At 36.9% G+C, this 16,022-nt stretch overlaps 1 protein-coding gene across 1 annotated transcript in view; it reads left to right on the top strand.

Moving 5' to 3' along the window:
• The window catches only part of mlphb (melanophilin b), a 99,549-nt gene that overhangs the window by 38,934 nt on the left and 44,593 nt on the right, over window positions 1-16,022 (top strand). Inside the window, exon 3 of the mRNA XM_062067191.1 lies at window positions 9,686-9,825. Coding sequence (XP_061923175.1) covers window positions 9,686-9,825 — 140 coding nt within the window. The remainder of the gene's footprint in view (window positions 1-9,685; window positions 9,826-16,022) is intronic.

Raw genomic sequence — 16,022 nt, 5'->3', positions numbered from 1 at the left:
CCGTTGCCGTGGGATGCAATATTCAAATTAATCTACAAAACCACTATCGATGTGCAAAATCGTTATTTTCAAATTAAAATCATAACTTCCTACCCACGGGAAAAATGTTAAAAATATGGAATATGACAGAGTCAGATGATTGCCGATTTTGTTGTCAGGAGCCTGAATCCACCCTACATTTGTTTTGGTATTGTCATATTGTGTCTTCGTTTTGGGTGGAAGTTGAAAAAATGTGTTTAAAGATTGGTTTGTTTATGAAGCTTGATGTGGTTTCTGTTATTTTAGGAGAGTTCATTGACAGTCATGATTTAGTCAATTTAATTATAGTACTCGGTAAAAGGTTTATTTTTAAGGCCAAAAACAGATATTCACTTAGTATTTCTTTCTTTAAAACATTTATTCAGTATTTTTTTACTTTAGAAAATTATATGGTTAAACGATAATGATGCCAAAAAACATAAAAAAAGATGGGAAGTCCTCAAAGGCTTATTTTGAAAATGTAATTTTGTTTATATATGTTATGCAATCTGTTGTTGCATTCCCTATTTTAAGTGTACATAAATGAAGGTGTGTGTTGCTGAGTTCGACTTGGATGTGATCTGGACTGTACATGGGTGCTTAATTTGAAAATTTATTTTTGTATGTGGATTGTATGCAACCTGTTGTGTTCCCTGGTTTTTGGTGTAGGGTGAAGGTGTGTGTTGCTGAGCCCAATCTGGACGTTATCTGAACTGGACCTGGTTTTAAGAACCATTTTGAACAATCTGATTTCATTGACAACCCGGTCTGGTGAAGTTAAGGTCCTTTGTTTGTTTTGTTTGAAAGTAAATCAATATAAAAACAATTACATAAAAGATAGTAATTAATGAAAATGTTAATGGACCAGCACCACACACAATCATGTGTGCTCTAGAGACTGTATCCCTTGCAGACTGTATTATTCTATATTGTAGGAACCAGAAGATTTTTTTTTTTTTTATAACAGAAAGAGACGGCCCCTTTTGTTTAAATGAGTGTGGACGAGTGTGAATGGGGGAGGGAGGGTTTTCTTGGGTTGATGCACTAATGGTAAGTGTATCTTGTGTCTTTTTTTATGTTGTTTAAAATAAAAATTTAAAAAAAAAAAAAATATTGCAGCCTAATCTACAACATTTTTTTATAAGACTAGGCTTTCGATATTTCTCATTGCCGAGAGCTCAAACCACTCGTAAACGTTTTTGTGTGTCTGTATGCGGAGTAAAACCATGGAACAAACTGGACTTACAACACAAGCAATGCCAAACTATTAATCGATTTAAACTATTATACAAACATCGGGTCTAGATCAAATATAGAGATGAGGGTCTTTAATTTGACCTCCTGTTGTACTCTGTCTCAAAGTGTTAACATGTGCTCATTGTTTCCTTACCATTATTGCTATGTTGTCTATTACCATTGTTGGTATATTCCTTCTTCCTACATTGTTGATACAAATTGTTGATACAGTGTAATAATTGTTACCTGTGGTAATGCCACTATGATACAATATTTGTATAATCCTTAAACAAAGTAACAGTGAAACTCAATGTATTAATCACTGAATGGTGAACTGGGTGTGGGATTAAATATATTATTTTCTTCCCACTCCCTTTCAGGCAAAACTGGACAATCATGCTTACATACTGTACATTACCTTTTGCATCATATTAATTTATATTATGTATTGTCTACCTTGTGAAGTGAAGTGAAGTGAATTACATTTATATAGCGCTTTTTCTCAAGTGACTCAAAGCGCTTTACATTGTGAAACCCAATATCTAAGTTACATTTAAACCAGTGTGGGTGGCACTGGGAGCAGGTGAGTAAAGTGTCTTGCCCAAGGACACAACGGCAGTGACTAGGATGGCGGAAGCGGGGATCGAACCTGCAACCCTCAAGTTGCTGGCACGGCCGCTCTAACAACCGAGCTATACCGTCCCTATACCATACTTTTTTTTTTTTTTAATGTCATTGCCTGAAATAAATGAATAAATGAAAAATTAAATGAAGGGTAATCCTTCTTAGCCCCATGTTGCTCTCGTATTCTTTTTGTTCCGGTCTAATAATTGACTGTAATATTCTTGTGTTCATAGTATGTCAGTTAGATTGTCTTTGTGTTATAAATGTTCTATGTAATGTATTCTTCTTGTTGCAAGCGTTTTTCATTCCTTTTGTCATCCATGGTTGATTGTTTTTCTTTTGCTTCATACTAATTTGTTTCAATGGATAATGTTTGTCATTAACCATTCTCAAAGAAAAAAAAATAAAATTACCATATGCATCATCTACATAATTTTCGCTCTATATATTGTCCCAAATTTGACCTCTCAGGTCATTCTTGAAAGCCCATCATACTTTGTTCTCTGTAGGGGGCCTAGATCTTTCTGAAAAAAGCAGATACAAGCAAAACATCTAGCTATGCAATGGAATAGATCTCTATACTTTATCAAAAAAAGATTTGTCGAATGATATCAAGATTATACGTCGGTGGAGTTCCAAGACATATCAAACTATCTTGTGCTCCATACATCATTATACGTGACAAAACAGATGACAGTTTGGAAAAGCATGGATGGTTACAACTTGTTTGTTAGTGACTGGGTCATGGAAATTGGTATCAAGACTCTACCGGATAAATATGCATTGTTTTTGATCCGGTAACGTTGCATTTCATGATTTAACTCTTGTAAACAAACTAATTCTGAAAACTAAACTATGTAGCACCCGACAGCTGACACCCGTGACTGCATATCTATTTAACAAACTATCAATTATTGAATCATGACCATATTTGATTTTTGTCCTGTTGTCATATTTACTCTGACGCATTTGTATACAAAATAAACAAGAGGGGAGACGTAGAAATACCTTTCCTGACAAAGCATCTGTGACCATGACTTTCTAGTTTCTATTTGTTAAACATTAAAATACAAACAATATCAAGATGATACTTCAATGGAAAATACTAACAAATAAAGTACATTAAAAATATATCAAACAAACCCTAAACAAAATAGTCACAGCAAACTTACGCGTTCTTCGACTGCTCCCTTTGACTGCAGTGCATGCCACTTTTCTTGTCGTCTTTTGTAAAATCTTGCACTCTTCCGCCCTTTATGATTACTTCTCAAATAACTGAAGAAATGTTTATCTTTTCGCGATTTGATTGGTTCGTACAGCTGAAAACAACGCAAGCATAGGGCATTTCCCTTCAAGAGAGGCTAAATGGCACCATTTTTATTGAGCAGGAGGTGAGCTGGATGTGACATCACGTAAATTCAAGCAATTGATCATACGCAATGTGCTTCCAGTACACTGGGGTGGCACTTATTTCCTTTTAGCGTGGATTAATGTATTGCTTTTCCAGTTGACTTTGGCATCACACCATAACAAGGCATCTGCGGCTCTTTACAAGTCAACAGCACAGCTCTTGTTATACCTTATGTCCATTGTAATATTGAGACAGATTACAAATATAACGTCTCTAATGACCATGCGGATGTTAAATAGCAGAAAGCATCAAGAAAGACTGGCGGGAGAGAGTTGTTTCGAGCAATTTTCGGACGGACAATCATGGAAACAAAACTTTCGAATGTCTCAGAGTTCATTCAAAGGCTGTATGGATTGATGGAAAGACCAAATGAAAAGACCGTTCTTGCCCAGGCAATTGTTATTGTTCTGGACAAGTTTGCCACTTTTATAGAATACAGTTATTGTTAATCAATTTGGATTGCATAAATACAGCGTGAAGAGGTTTGTGTATGCATTATTCCTTGCCTTATAATATACAGTACAGTTCCTGCTTCATTCTCTTCTATTAAGATGGAATTTTCCATTTCCTTAGCTACCTCTCAGGGGTTTTTTTTCTCCCATCAATGCACTTCAAAATGCTTCGTATTTTTAATTTGGTTTCCATTTCATTCCAATTGTTTTTATTGAATGGTATCTGCCTCCAGGTTGTATCCCGTGCGTTGAGACTGGGGCCCTCCGGCAACCCACACCCACTCGAGAGATCTGGGGCCGTACTTATCAAGCTTCTTAGAATTACTCCTAAGAAGTCTGCTAAGAGTTGACTTAAGAGTAAATGAATTCTTCGCTGAAAGCTGCACTTAAAAGTTAGTTATTAAGCGTCTTACTCACACTTTCAGCGAAGTGTAGGACTGAATCTTAAGTGTCACACTCAGAGCTGAATTACGACATTACTATGTGCCGTAAACGGAATTTTAGGTGACGTAATTTCTGTGTCCATAGAAATGACCAATCACGGAATGGAATCCGTTGTCTAAGAATAAAGAAATATCTTGGAAATATTTAAGTGGACAATGGGAGTGTATATTTTGACAATAAACTACAAAATAATACAAAACAAACTAGTCCCCGCCGGCACTCACGCTACCGCTCCCTCTCTTCTATCGCCCACACACTCACTGACGTCACTCACCTCACGGCCACACACATACGCTACTGTCATAACATTTTCTTTCCAATTCATTAATTAGGCAACTAATTTGAAACTGGTGTGGGTGGCTCTATATATACTAGCCCACTGCAGACACATGCAGAAATCAACAAGGAATCGAAAAGTATTAAATCTGTGACAAAAATAATATCCGCTCTGTCTAAACGATACCGTTTGATTAGCTGCTCGTCATCAAAAAAAACAACAACATTGTTCCGTTTCCTGAACGTTCGCGCACGTCTCTCTCGCCTCAGTGGCATCCCCTGCTGGCAACTCCTAACCACTTAAGACACCTCTGAAGGTCTCTTAAATATCGTGGAGAGTAGGAGTGATTCTAGAACGTTGATAAAAAGCTTTTATTCTTAAGTTTGAGAGTAGGACTAAATTTCGCAAATTCTCAGGACTTAAGTGTAAAATGGCACTCTAAGAAGCTTGATAAGTACGGCCCCTGGTTTCCAATCGCCTAATCTTGGTGTGTTAGTCAGTTTTCTCAAAAGCCAAACATGATCAGATTAAGGTGTTTCCATGGGTTGTAGAATGCTTCTTTAGAGCCAAACTATTTGACAAGTCTGAATAATTTAGCGCATGGAATCGTAGTCACTACTGTCCCCCGTAGTTTACAGTGCTGGGCTGGTAAGCAGACATATTAAGATCAAATCCTGGCGGGGTATTTTCCTGGAACATATGCACATAATACATAACACAAAATTATGTTAAGTGTTGAATAAAAGTTTAATGAAAAAAAAAACATTGATTATAATCTGACTCTTTTCACGTCAATAAAAAGGTGTAGAAAATGTTGTAATGCGTAGTAGGGTCAAAATGTTATGTGTGCTAGCCTCTGCAGTCCCTACTGTTATTTATTTGTGTTTCATGCTATGCATTTGTAACGCCAGCATGGGCTAGGCAGGTTAAGAATGTAAACAGTGTGACAGAAGATGGTTCGTCTAGGAGCCTGTGGTATGAAAGATGACGACAACTAGTTATTTTGGTTTCGACTGCATTAAATGTATTGAACAAGAATATAAATGCCACAAATGACACAATAGGAAAAAAAAAAAAATGCCCAAAACAAAAATACAAGATGCAGTCCTGCTGCTTTCTCGGAACTAGTTCACAGTTCAGTTCAAAAGGTATGCAAACGCTTTCGCGTCAGTCCAAAAGTTCAGTTCAAAAACAAAAGTAATCCACAAGGTTCGCCGCGGAGGAGAAAAAAAATGCTTGTCCTACCGCGTAGTTGTTTAGCTCGCCATTTGTTGAGTTGAGTTTGAAAGTGGATAGGGAGCTCAGGTTGTTTGGGTCAACGGGTATTCCTTCCCGGAAAAAAAACCTGACCTAAAAGTCCAAAAAACAAAGTGAGTAATCTAGTTACCTCTTCACTAGCAAAGTACATTATATATGTACTTGAAAGCATAATGTAAGCATTCCATTGTCCAGAATGACTAATTATTTGTACTAATAAACCAATTGATATGACAAAATTAACCATGTTGATTAATATACAATCATGAGTCCAATTAAAATGAACATTCATAATACATTTCTAATACAGATCATGATTTCTTATCTAAAGTGATAAAACTCAATCATGGACCAATTACAAATTAAATTACAAGTTAAATTACAAATTAAATCACAAGTTCAATTACAAATTAAATCACAATTTCAATTACAAATTAAATCACAAGTTCAATTACAAATGACTGGCAAAAGACTCACCTAATTATGAAGTATACAAAGTGGGAGAATGAGAAGATATTGCAAGTTTCTTCTCAAGCGCTTCTCACAGCACCGCAGCCACAGCAGATACGGGAGGGGGTGGTGAAGGGAGCAGCACTTCCTTAAAAGGAAGTGAGCGGCAGGAAGTAACCCTCCACAATAAAAGTCTTTGCACTGTATGCAATGTTTTCAATGGATAGTTTAAATATGGGTTACACATTGTTGCTCTGATGTCTACAAAATAAATACTGTTGCGTTTATTTGTCCACAACATTTTAAACAGGAATTATTTTGTCAACATGGCCAAGTAATTACGGGTTGCATTAGCCGCTAAACTCAGACCAAAAAAAATCGTTATTGCGACATTACTGATTGGTTTGAGGAAACACAAGAAAAGGTAAGATAAAGTATTATTTCCATCTAATCTTGACATGTGTACAACAACACCAACAATAAGGGACATAAATGCATTTTTTTTTATAAAGCTCTTTCGATTTGAGAGTGGGCAGATGTACCTGTAGTGACCAAAGAATCTATATACTATATATAAAGTTTATTTTCGACCGTCAATGGAAAATAAATAGCGCTGCCGTTCGTTTTCAGGATATATTTTTAACTGTGTACATTTTGAAAAGATACATTTATGCTTTTGGAGAGAGTGGGCGTGGTTTCATTTGCAATCTAACAGGGACGCCTGCACAAACATCTTGCAAAAATTTCAACATTTACACCAAAGCATTTCCAATACATATTACCTAGACTGGTGTTTCGTAATCATAGTTTAGAAACATCCATTCATTTTCTAACTCTTGTCCCTCTCTGAGTCGCTGGGAGGCTGGAGCCTATCCGAGCTGCACTTGGGCAGAAGGCAGGGTACATAATTGTTAAATTTATTTATTTCGGCACAGTGTAATTGTATGTAAATGTATTTCCTGTCAGTTATTTATGAGTCCCTTCTAATGCAGTATATTTGGTTAGTACTTATTTTTATAATCAGCCTGACCTAAGCCTAAGTTTATGGTAAATGGGTTATACTTGTAAAGCGCTTTTCTACCTTCAAGGTAATCAAAGCACTTTGACACTATTTCCACATTCACCCATTCACACATGAATGGCGGGAGCTGCCATGCAAGGCAGGGCCTAACCACAACCCATTAAGAGCAAGGGGGAAGTGTCTTGCTCAAGGACACAAGGGACATGACTAGGATAGCGGACGCTGGGGATCGAACCAGGAACCCTCAGGTTGCTGGCACGGCCGCTCTACTCACCGAGACACGCCAGTTTATGTTAATTTAGGTAATAATCTTTGTGATTAACACATTAACACACAACATATCAATTGAAAAAGTTGTAAACTGTAGGCAGAATGTATAGAATTATTGAATCTGGTTCAAATCAAAAGTAAGATGACTAATTGAGTGTTAATATTCAAATGGGCCACAGGTCCCTCTGTAGTGAAAACGTTGGGCCCTAAGATCAAAAAGGTTAAGAAACCCTGATCTAAACCACAATGGAGTGTGAAAGGTGAACTATACTTTTTTTTTTAAATTTTGCCTATAGTTCACAATCATTATGAAGAGATAAAAAATAAACCTAAATAAAAGTCCGCTTACAGCGGAGCTGATGGGAAGTCCTCTATTTCTCCCATAAAATCCAGTAAATAACCATTCAAAAAGTACCAACAATACTCAATTTACATTTTGTGATTTGAATATGAACCAAATATTAGTGATATTGTTACTACAAGTGCTAACGCAGACAAACTATTTATAGCAGCAACGTGATCACTACCGTGTGTCCCTATGGTTAAATCATTGAGTGATCTGCTGCTTTCTTGCTTCCTTGCTCCCTGAAAGTTTATTGTAGATCATAAATCATGCATCTTACCTGGACAAAAGAAATCTGAGGAGGTAATCCGACAAGTTGGCACACCTTGACAGCCATTTAGGGACCGGAAATGTTGAAAAAGGCACGAAAAGACGTTTGACCCCACGTCATCCTGCGGCTTGAGAATAGTTTGCAGGGAACTGTCAAGTGGCTGTAGCTGAGCCTTGTTATTCCGTCAGACACCTTAAGTCATGTGATCTTAACGTATATCAGCAACCTATCATTTCAAACAGGGATCTTCAAAAAACAAAATAAAAAGACCAAACATTTTTGAAATGTAAAAGACTAAAGACAAACAACATATATTTATATACATAATATATTTATATATTATGCATATAAAATATTCATATTATATACATATACCATTTATACAAAGTATAAACCTGTTTCCTACATTTTAAAATTATCTTAAATCATTGAAAACATTTTAATCCGGACAATCCATTTTCTACTGCTTGTCCCTTTCGGGGTCGCGGGGGATGCTGGAGCCTATCTCAGCTGCATTCGGGCGGAAGGCGGGGTACACCCTGGACAAGTTGCCACCTCATCGCAGGGCCCACACAGATGGACAGACAACATTCACACTCACATTCACACTCACATTCACACACTAGGGCCAATTTAGTGTTGCCAATCAACCTATCCCCAGAGGCATGTCTTTGGAAATGGAAGGAAGCCGGAGTACCCGGAGGAAACCTGTGACTGCGTGAGAACATGCTGTTCCACCGTGCTGCCCCCAATTACCAATGCAATAAATCATAAACAGTGTGCAGCTACAGTGTTTATGGACCTAACTAGAGCATTTGACACGATTAACCATAATAGCTTAATTAAAACATTTGAACAGTATAGCAACAGAGGGTTGGATTTGAACTAGGTAAGAAGTTACTTAACCAACTGGGGGCAAAACGTTCAAACTTTAAGTTTTTACAAAATAAAACGAATAAATCTAATCAGCATCTTGACGTCTTATTTATTTAATAATGTGAAACAGTAAATCGTAAATGGTCTGTATTTATATTGCGCTTTACATTTTAAATCACACTCACCCATTCACACACATAAAGAACTATTTATTCATGAGAACTTTAACAATTTATTTATTTGTTTACTTAATTATTATTTATTTATCTATTTGTTTGTTCACTTCCTCTGCTCAATATGTAACAAAAACAAATGTTTTAGAAATTGTTATGAAATGGAAAAGGGGCAGGAATAAATAAGCTCCACTTTTTCCTTCTACTTTTCGTGCATGCAGTAATGAAAAACTGGAAATATGTGATCTACCATATTGTAATTGTACAGTATGCCTGTTTGAAATAAACTAATACGATCATTATCATCCGGGGAAGATACACAAAGAACAGCGAGTGAAAGAACTACAGACAACATTAAGCCTACTTGGGCGAGAGGCGAAACATCTTCTAAAACAAACTGAACAGTCCAATTGCAATTGATTGAAAGCCCTGATAATACAATGAACTGAGCATCCATAGACAACATAAAGGAGAGCAACAGAAAAAAAATTAACATAACAGCCTCCATCTTATTTTTGGATACTTCCATCTCGTCATTGATTTTTTTCATTTATGTCCAAAGGGTCCTAAAGATTGGGACGCTGGAATGGTACCATGAGAACATGCAGGCACGCTTTAAGCACTTCGGCAGCGCTAACGTGATGCGCTCTCTTTTCAAGAGGCTGAGTGGAAAACACACATGCTCTTCTGATGAAGATGAAAGTAAGTATGTATTCATATATTGTATATTCATCATGAAATACACAGTATGATTTAAAAAGCACTTTGGTTCAAACGGTGAATGATAGCTCATCAACCAGGAGCTCTGATCATACTCAAAGTCTTTGTGGACAGCAAAGACTTCAGTAAAAACTGTTTTTACTACTACAAAAAGCTTAAAATTCAGTTGGCAAGTGAGAAGAATGTTGGATTGACAGAAAACAAACATGCAGTACTAGCTCTGCTTCACATCAGTACTGTTAGTTACAGTGCAACACGAAAAGCACTCAGACTGTCGCTTGGCCCTACTGGGATGAATATCGTTCCGATTTTATCTGTACCATATTCTTATCAATATTCCTTATCGATACCGGTGTTTATCGGTACTCTTATCGGTAGTATTGTAGCGGTTGCTTTAGGGACATAATTCACCACACCTGTTTATTTGACTGTGTCGTCTTTATTCACTGCCATTGTTCTATTGTGCACATAACAATGTTGTTCTTGTTTACCATTCATATATGCAGTTAAGAGTGAGTAATTTGGTGCAGCCCCTTTAAGTGGCCGTCAGAGTTTTACCCACAGTTGAGGGTTTGTTGTGATCGCCATTTTGAGTCGTTTTTATGTACAAACACACTTCTCTTTCTGTGATTAAACGACGCACACTTTTGTGTGTCAAACTATATTAAGTTTTCTTGCTTTCGCGTTACAAGCGCAACACTTGTGATTCACTGAATGCATTCAGTGAATATTATCGACCATGACGGCGAATGCGGTTTCACTGAAGCTGCCTGGGTTCTGGGAATCTTCCGCGACTGCATGGTTTGCCTGGGCCGAAGCACAGTTTGTGCTGCGTGGTCTCACTGAGGACGACATGAAATTCTATTACGTCGTTTCCTCCCTCTGAGGGGTTTGCGTCCTTACGCGTCCACCAGGAGGGCAACAAGTATCTCACGTTGAAGGCTCACCTCTTAAAGACATTCAAACTTTCTGACACGGAGAGAGCTACCTGCCTCTTTTCTTGGCGGTTGCAAGTTCTCTGAACTTATGGACAAAATGCTAGACCTCTTAGGTGAGCACAGGGCTGGTTTCCTCTTCGTGCAGCTTTTCCTGAGACTCCTGCCTTCTCAGGTGCGGGCTGCTTTAGCCAACACGCGAACTTGCTGCTGAAGCAGACAAGTTCTTTTTAGCCTCCCAACCGACCTATGTGGCTGCATTCTTTCCGGCTGGGGCAGAAAGACCCATGGCAGATACTTCCACTCTCGTTGCTGCTGCTGCACCACCCCAGGCGGCTTCTGGGTTCTGGACTTTGTTTTTTCTATGCAAGGTTCAGTGCCGTCCCCCGTGCAGTTTCAGTGGACCACCGCCGAGACACGCCAGCGTCGGCGATGCTGGCAAGCTGCTGTTTATGCAGGACTCCCTCTCCGGACGACGGTTTGTGTGTGACACTGGTGAGCAGAGGAGCGTCCTGCCAGCATCAAGGTTGGACGTGCTTTCTGAGTCCCATGGCGCCACTATGGAAGCGGCCAATAGCAGCCCTATCCGCTCTTATGGCACACGGTATGTGGAGTTGTTTGAGTTTGAGTTTGAGTTTATTTCGAACATGCAAGCATACAACATGATACATCACAATTTCCAGTTTCTCTTTTCAACATGTTCGAAAAGGAGTAGGAAGAAGCAGAGCTTATTTAATCCTACCCCTTTTCTTTACATAACAGTTGCAAAACTTTTTGTTCACTTCCTGTTCACAATTTTTTCACAATAAACTCCATAAGTAATCACAATAAAAATAAATAAATAAATAATAGTAAGAATTTAATAATAATAATTGGTGAAGTAAGTCATATTTCATATGATGAGATAAGTAAGATTACTTTAAGAATGAATGAATGGATGGATGAAATAAATTGAGAATGTTTGTCATGGTTCTTCTTCTTTGTACTTTGTAAACACTTTAAGTTTGAAGAGTTTCTTGAAGTGTATCATATTAGTACGTTGTTTGATTGCTTTGCTTAATCCATTCCATAATTTAATTCCACATACTGATATACTGAAGGTCTTAAGTGTTGTACGTGCAAACAAATGTTTTAAATTACGTTTTTCTCTAAGATTATATTTCTCCTCTTTTTTTGAGAAGAATTGTTGTATATTCTTGGGTAGCAGGTTATAGTTTGCTTTGTGCATAATTTCAGCTGTTTGCAAATTCACTATGTCGTGGAATTTCAGTATTTTTGATTCAATAAATAAAGGGTTTGTATGTTCTCTATATCCAACATTATGTATTATTCTAACTGATCTTTTTTGTAACACCGTTAATGAATGAACTGTACTTTTGTAATTATTTCCCCATATTTCTACACAGTAACTCAGATATGGTAACACTAGTGAGCAGTAGAGAATATGAAGGGATTTTTGGTCTAGAACATGTTTTGCTTTATTCATTATTGACGTGTTTCTTGCAACTTTATGTTGTATATTTTTTACGTGAGATTTCCAGTTCAATTTATCATCAATCATTATACCTAGAAATTTGGTTTCATTTACTCTTTCAATTTCTATTCCGTCTATTTGTATTTGTGTTTGACTTTCTCTTCTACTGTTACCAAATAGCATTATTTTAGTTTTACTAAGATTCAACGATAGTCTGTTTTTGTCAAACCATCTTTTTAATTTGTTAATTTCTTCTGTTATTATTTGTATTATCTCCTGTGTGTTCTCTCCTGAACAAAACGCTGTTGTATCATCCGCAAATAATACTAACTTTAAATCTTTTGTAACTTTACAAATGTCATTTATATAGAGATTGAATAATTTAGGTCCTAGTATTGATCCCTGAGGTACACCACAGGATATATTTAGCGTTGTAGACGTGTGTTCGCCTAGCTTCACGTATTGTTTCCTGTTCGTTAGATAACTTCTTATCCAGTTTAAGACTAACCCTCTGATGCCATATCGTTCTAGTTTTTTGATTAAAATATTGTGATTAATTGTGTCAAATGCTTTAGTTAGATCCATAAAAACCGCTGCCGCACATTTTTTACTATCTATTGCATTGGTAATTTCTTCTGTAATTTCAATTAAAGCCATTGAAGTTGAAACATTAGCTCTGTATCCATATTGGTTCTCTTCGAGTATTCTATTTTTATTTATGAAACTTTCTAATCTGTTATTGAACAGTTGTTCAATAATTTTAGAAAATTGTGGAAGTAGAGAAACAGGTCTATAATTTGTAAATTGATGTTTGTCTCCAGTCTTATAAATTGGTGCAACTTTAGCTATTTTCATTTTGTTTGGAAATGTACCTGTTTGAAATGATAGGTTACTAATATACATTAATGGTCCTGAGATCTCTTCAATAACCTTTTTTATCGTTTCCATATCAATTCCGTTACAATCAGTTGTAGTCTTAGATTTACATTTTTTTGCGATTGTAACTATTTCCTCCTGTGTCACATTACTGAGGAACATGGAGTTGGGATTTCGCTCTATGGTATCATTATAGTCCTCAATTGGAACTGGGTCTGGAATCCTTTCTTCCAATTTTGGTCCAATATTTACAAAATAATTATTGAAGCTTTCAACTACTTCCTTTATGTTGTCATTTTTTTTATTTTCATCTAAGAAGTATTGAGGGTAGTCCCTCTTAGTTCCATTTTTAATAATGCTATTGAGGATGCCCCATGTTGCTCTCATATTATTTTTGTTCCTGTCCAATAATTCACTGTAATATTCTTTTCTACATGATCGTAGTATGTCTGTTAACTTGTTTTTATACTTTTTGTACTTAATTTCTGCCTCTATAGTTCTTTGTGCTATACATTTTCTATATAGTGTATTCTTCTTCTTACAAGCATTTTTTAATCCTTTTGTCATCCATGGTTGATTATTCTTTCTCTGCTTGTTACTGAGTTGTATCCATGGACAATGTTTGTCATAAAGTATTATGAACTTGTTTAAGAAATGTTCATATGCTCCATCAACCTCTTTTTCATTATACACATTGTCCCAATCTTGCTTTTGTAGCTCAATTTTGAAGGCAGTCATCCTCTTCTCTGTGCATAGTCTTCGAAATGTCCTTTTGTCTTCCATGTTCTTCTTGTAGTTTCCATCATATATTGTAAAAACTGGCAGATGATCACTAACGTCGGTTATAAGTAGACCACTTGTAGTGTTATTATCAAAATCATTGGTAAAAATATTATCAATAAGCGTGGCACAGTGTGCTGTGATTCTGCTTGGCTTTGTGATTTTAGGATATAGACTGATGCTGTACATTGTATCAATGAAGTCATCAATAGACTTTTGCTTGTTGGGGTTCAATAAGTCAATATTAAAGTCACCACATAAGAACATTATTATTTGACCATTGTCCATGTAAGTTGCCTTGATCCATTCTTCAAATGTTTCTATACTTGACTTAGGTGATCTATATATACAACTGATGAATATGTTTTTGCTTTTTTCCTGACATATTTCAATGATTTTGTGTTGTGTTTTGGTGGACAGCGTTTCAGTTAAAACTTTGTGACTGGTAAAGTGATGCAGATTTTCTCTGTGCTTTCGAGCTTCTTGTGGACGTGAAAAACAGGCGCTTGGTGGATGCGATTACGTTCTGCTCGTACAAGTGCTCAGACAGCTCGTATCCGCCGCCCCTCCACATGGTGAAGAAGCCTGGAGGGGGTTGGCCACCATGCGCAGGCTCAACGATGCGACGACTCTGGACCGTTATCCAGTCCCCCACATACAGAATTTTTCCGCCAACCTGGCTGGCAAAACTGTTTTTTCTAAAGTAGATCGCATTCGAGGCTATCATCAGGTGCCGGCCCACCCCTCTGATATCCCAAAGACAGCGGTCATCACCCCATTTGGCCTGTGTGAATTTTTACGGATGCATTTTGGCCTCAAGCGCGCCGCACATACTTTCTAGCGGCTGATGGACTCTGTCTTACGTGACTTGCCGTGTTGCTGTTTGTCTACTTGACAGTGTGTCATAATTACATTGGTCAGCTGCAGGAACAAAGAATACAGATACCAGTATTGTTAGTCCAGAATCTTCAGAATCCTCATGCAGTAATTAGAAACCGGTACCAAAAAATACTCGGTATACATTAATATGTAAGCTTCCGTTCCTTATTCCATTTTGGATATTTATTGAAAGTTTAATCAAAATCCACCCCAGAAGTTTTTGAATTATTCATAGCGGAATGGAGTAAAGCCTCTTATCAGTCATCCACTATCTGTGTCTCTGTGGGTGGAGGCAGAACTACTACTATACACACACAGAAGTTGAAGCTTGCAACGAAAACGTAAGGTAACGTAGTGAAAATCATCTGGATCAGCCTGAAAATGTAATCCCTTGTTCCATTTGAGTGTACGTATGTATGTATATATGTATGAATAATTGGGTGTATGTGCTTATGTATGTGTGTTTGTATGTACAATATATTTGCGTCCCACATCCTGCTTAAAATATTTTAGCTTTAGCGGATCACAGATTTTTTTTTTTTTAAACCATAGACTCCAATTTGTTTGGTCCGAAATTAAGCATTTGGAAGCATACAAATATCTAAATTAATTAAAAATATGAATTACAGTATTATTGGCCACTAAATAAGAGCATGCTGTTCAGTAAGTTGTGGTTACTGATTGGCTCAGCCTCAGACAGCATTACTAAATTGATTCAAAGGAGTGTAAAGGTAACAACAGTGTGTTATTTCATGTCTAGATGGTTCTCATAATGTTAAAAACTATATTTAAAAGGTCCTTAACAGGATCTATTCCTCAAACCGGAGATGACACTCCACCGTTTTCCGGGCAAGAACTATGGCCTCTGACTTGGAGGTGCTGATTTTCATCCCATTCACTTTAAACTCAACTGCGATCGAGTGAAAGCTGAAGATCAGAGTCAGATGAAGCCAGCAGAACCACATCATCTGCAAAAAGCAGAGACCTGATCATGCAGCCACCAAAGAAGATCTCCTCGTTACCCTGACTGCGCCTAGAAATTCCGTCCATAAAAGTTATGAACAGAATGTAATAATATATAAATATAACAATGTCAACAATACAACAATATCTTGTTAATTGTTGTTAATTAATTAATGAATTAAAAAATAAACATAGAAATCAACATCCTATTATTCTAGTATTAATCTGATGCTGATACTATGCTTGGTATCAACACAATGGATATTTAAAGT

The sequence above is a fragment of the Entelurus aequoreus genome, linkage group LG13 (assembly GCF_033978785.1).
Source record: "Entelurus aequoreus isolate RoL-2023_Sb linkage group LG13, RoL_Eaeq_v1.1, whole genome shotgun sequence".
Lineage (NCBI taxonomy): Eukaryota > Metazoa > Chordata > Actinopteri > Syngnathiformes > Syngnathidae > Entelurus > Entelurus aequoreus.
Note: the sequence above shows the minus strand (reverse complement) of the source record. Positions and strands in the feature narration are given on the sequence as shown.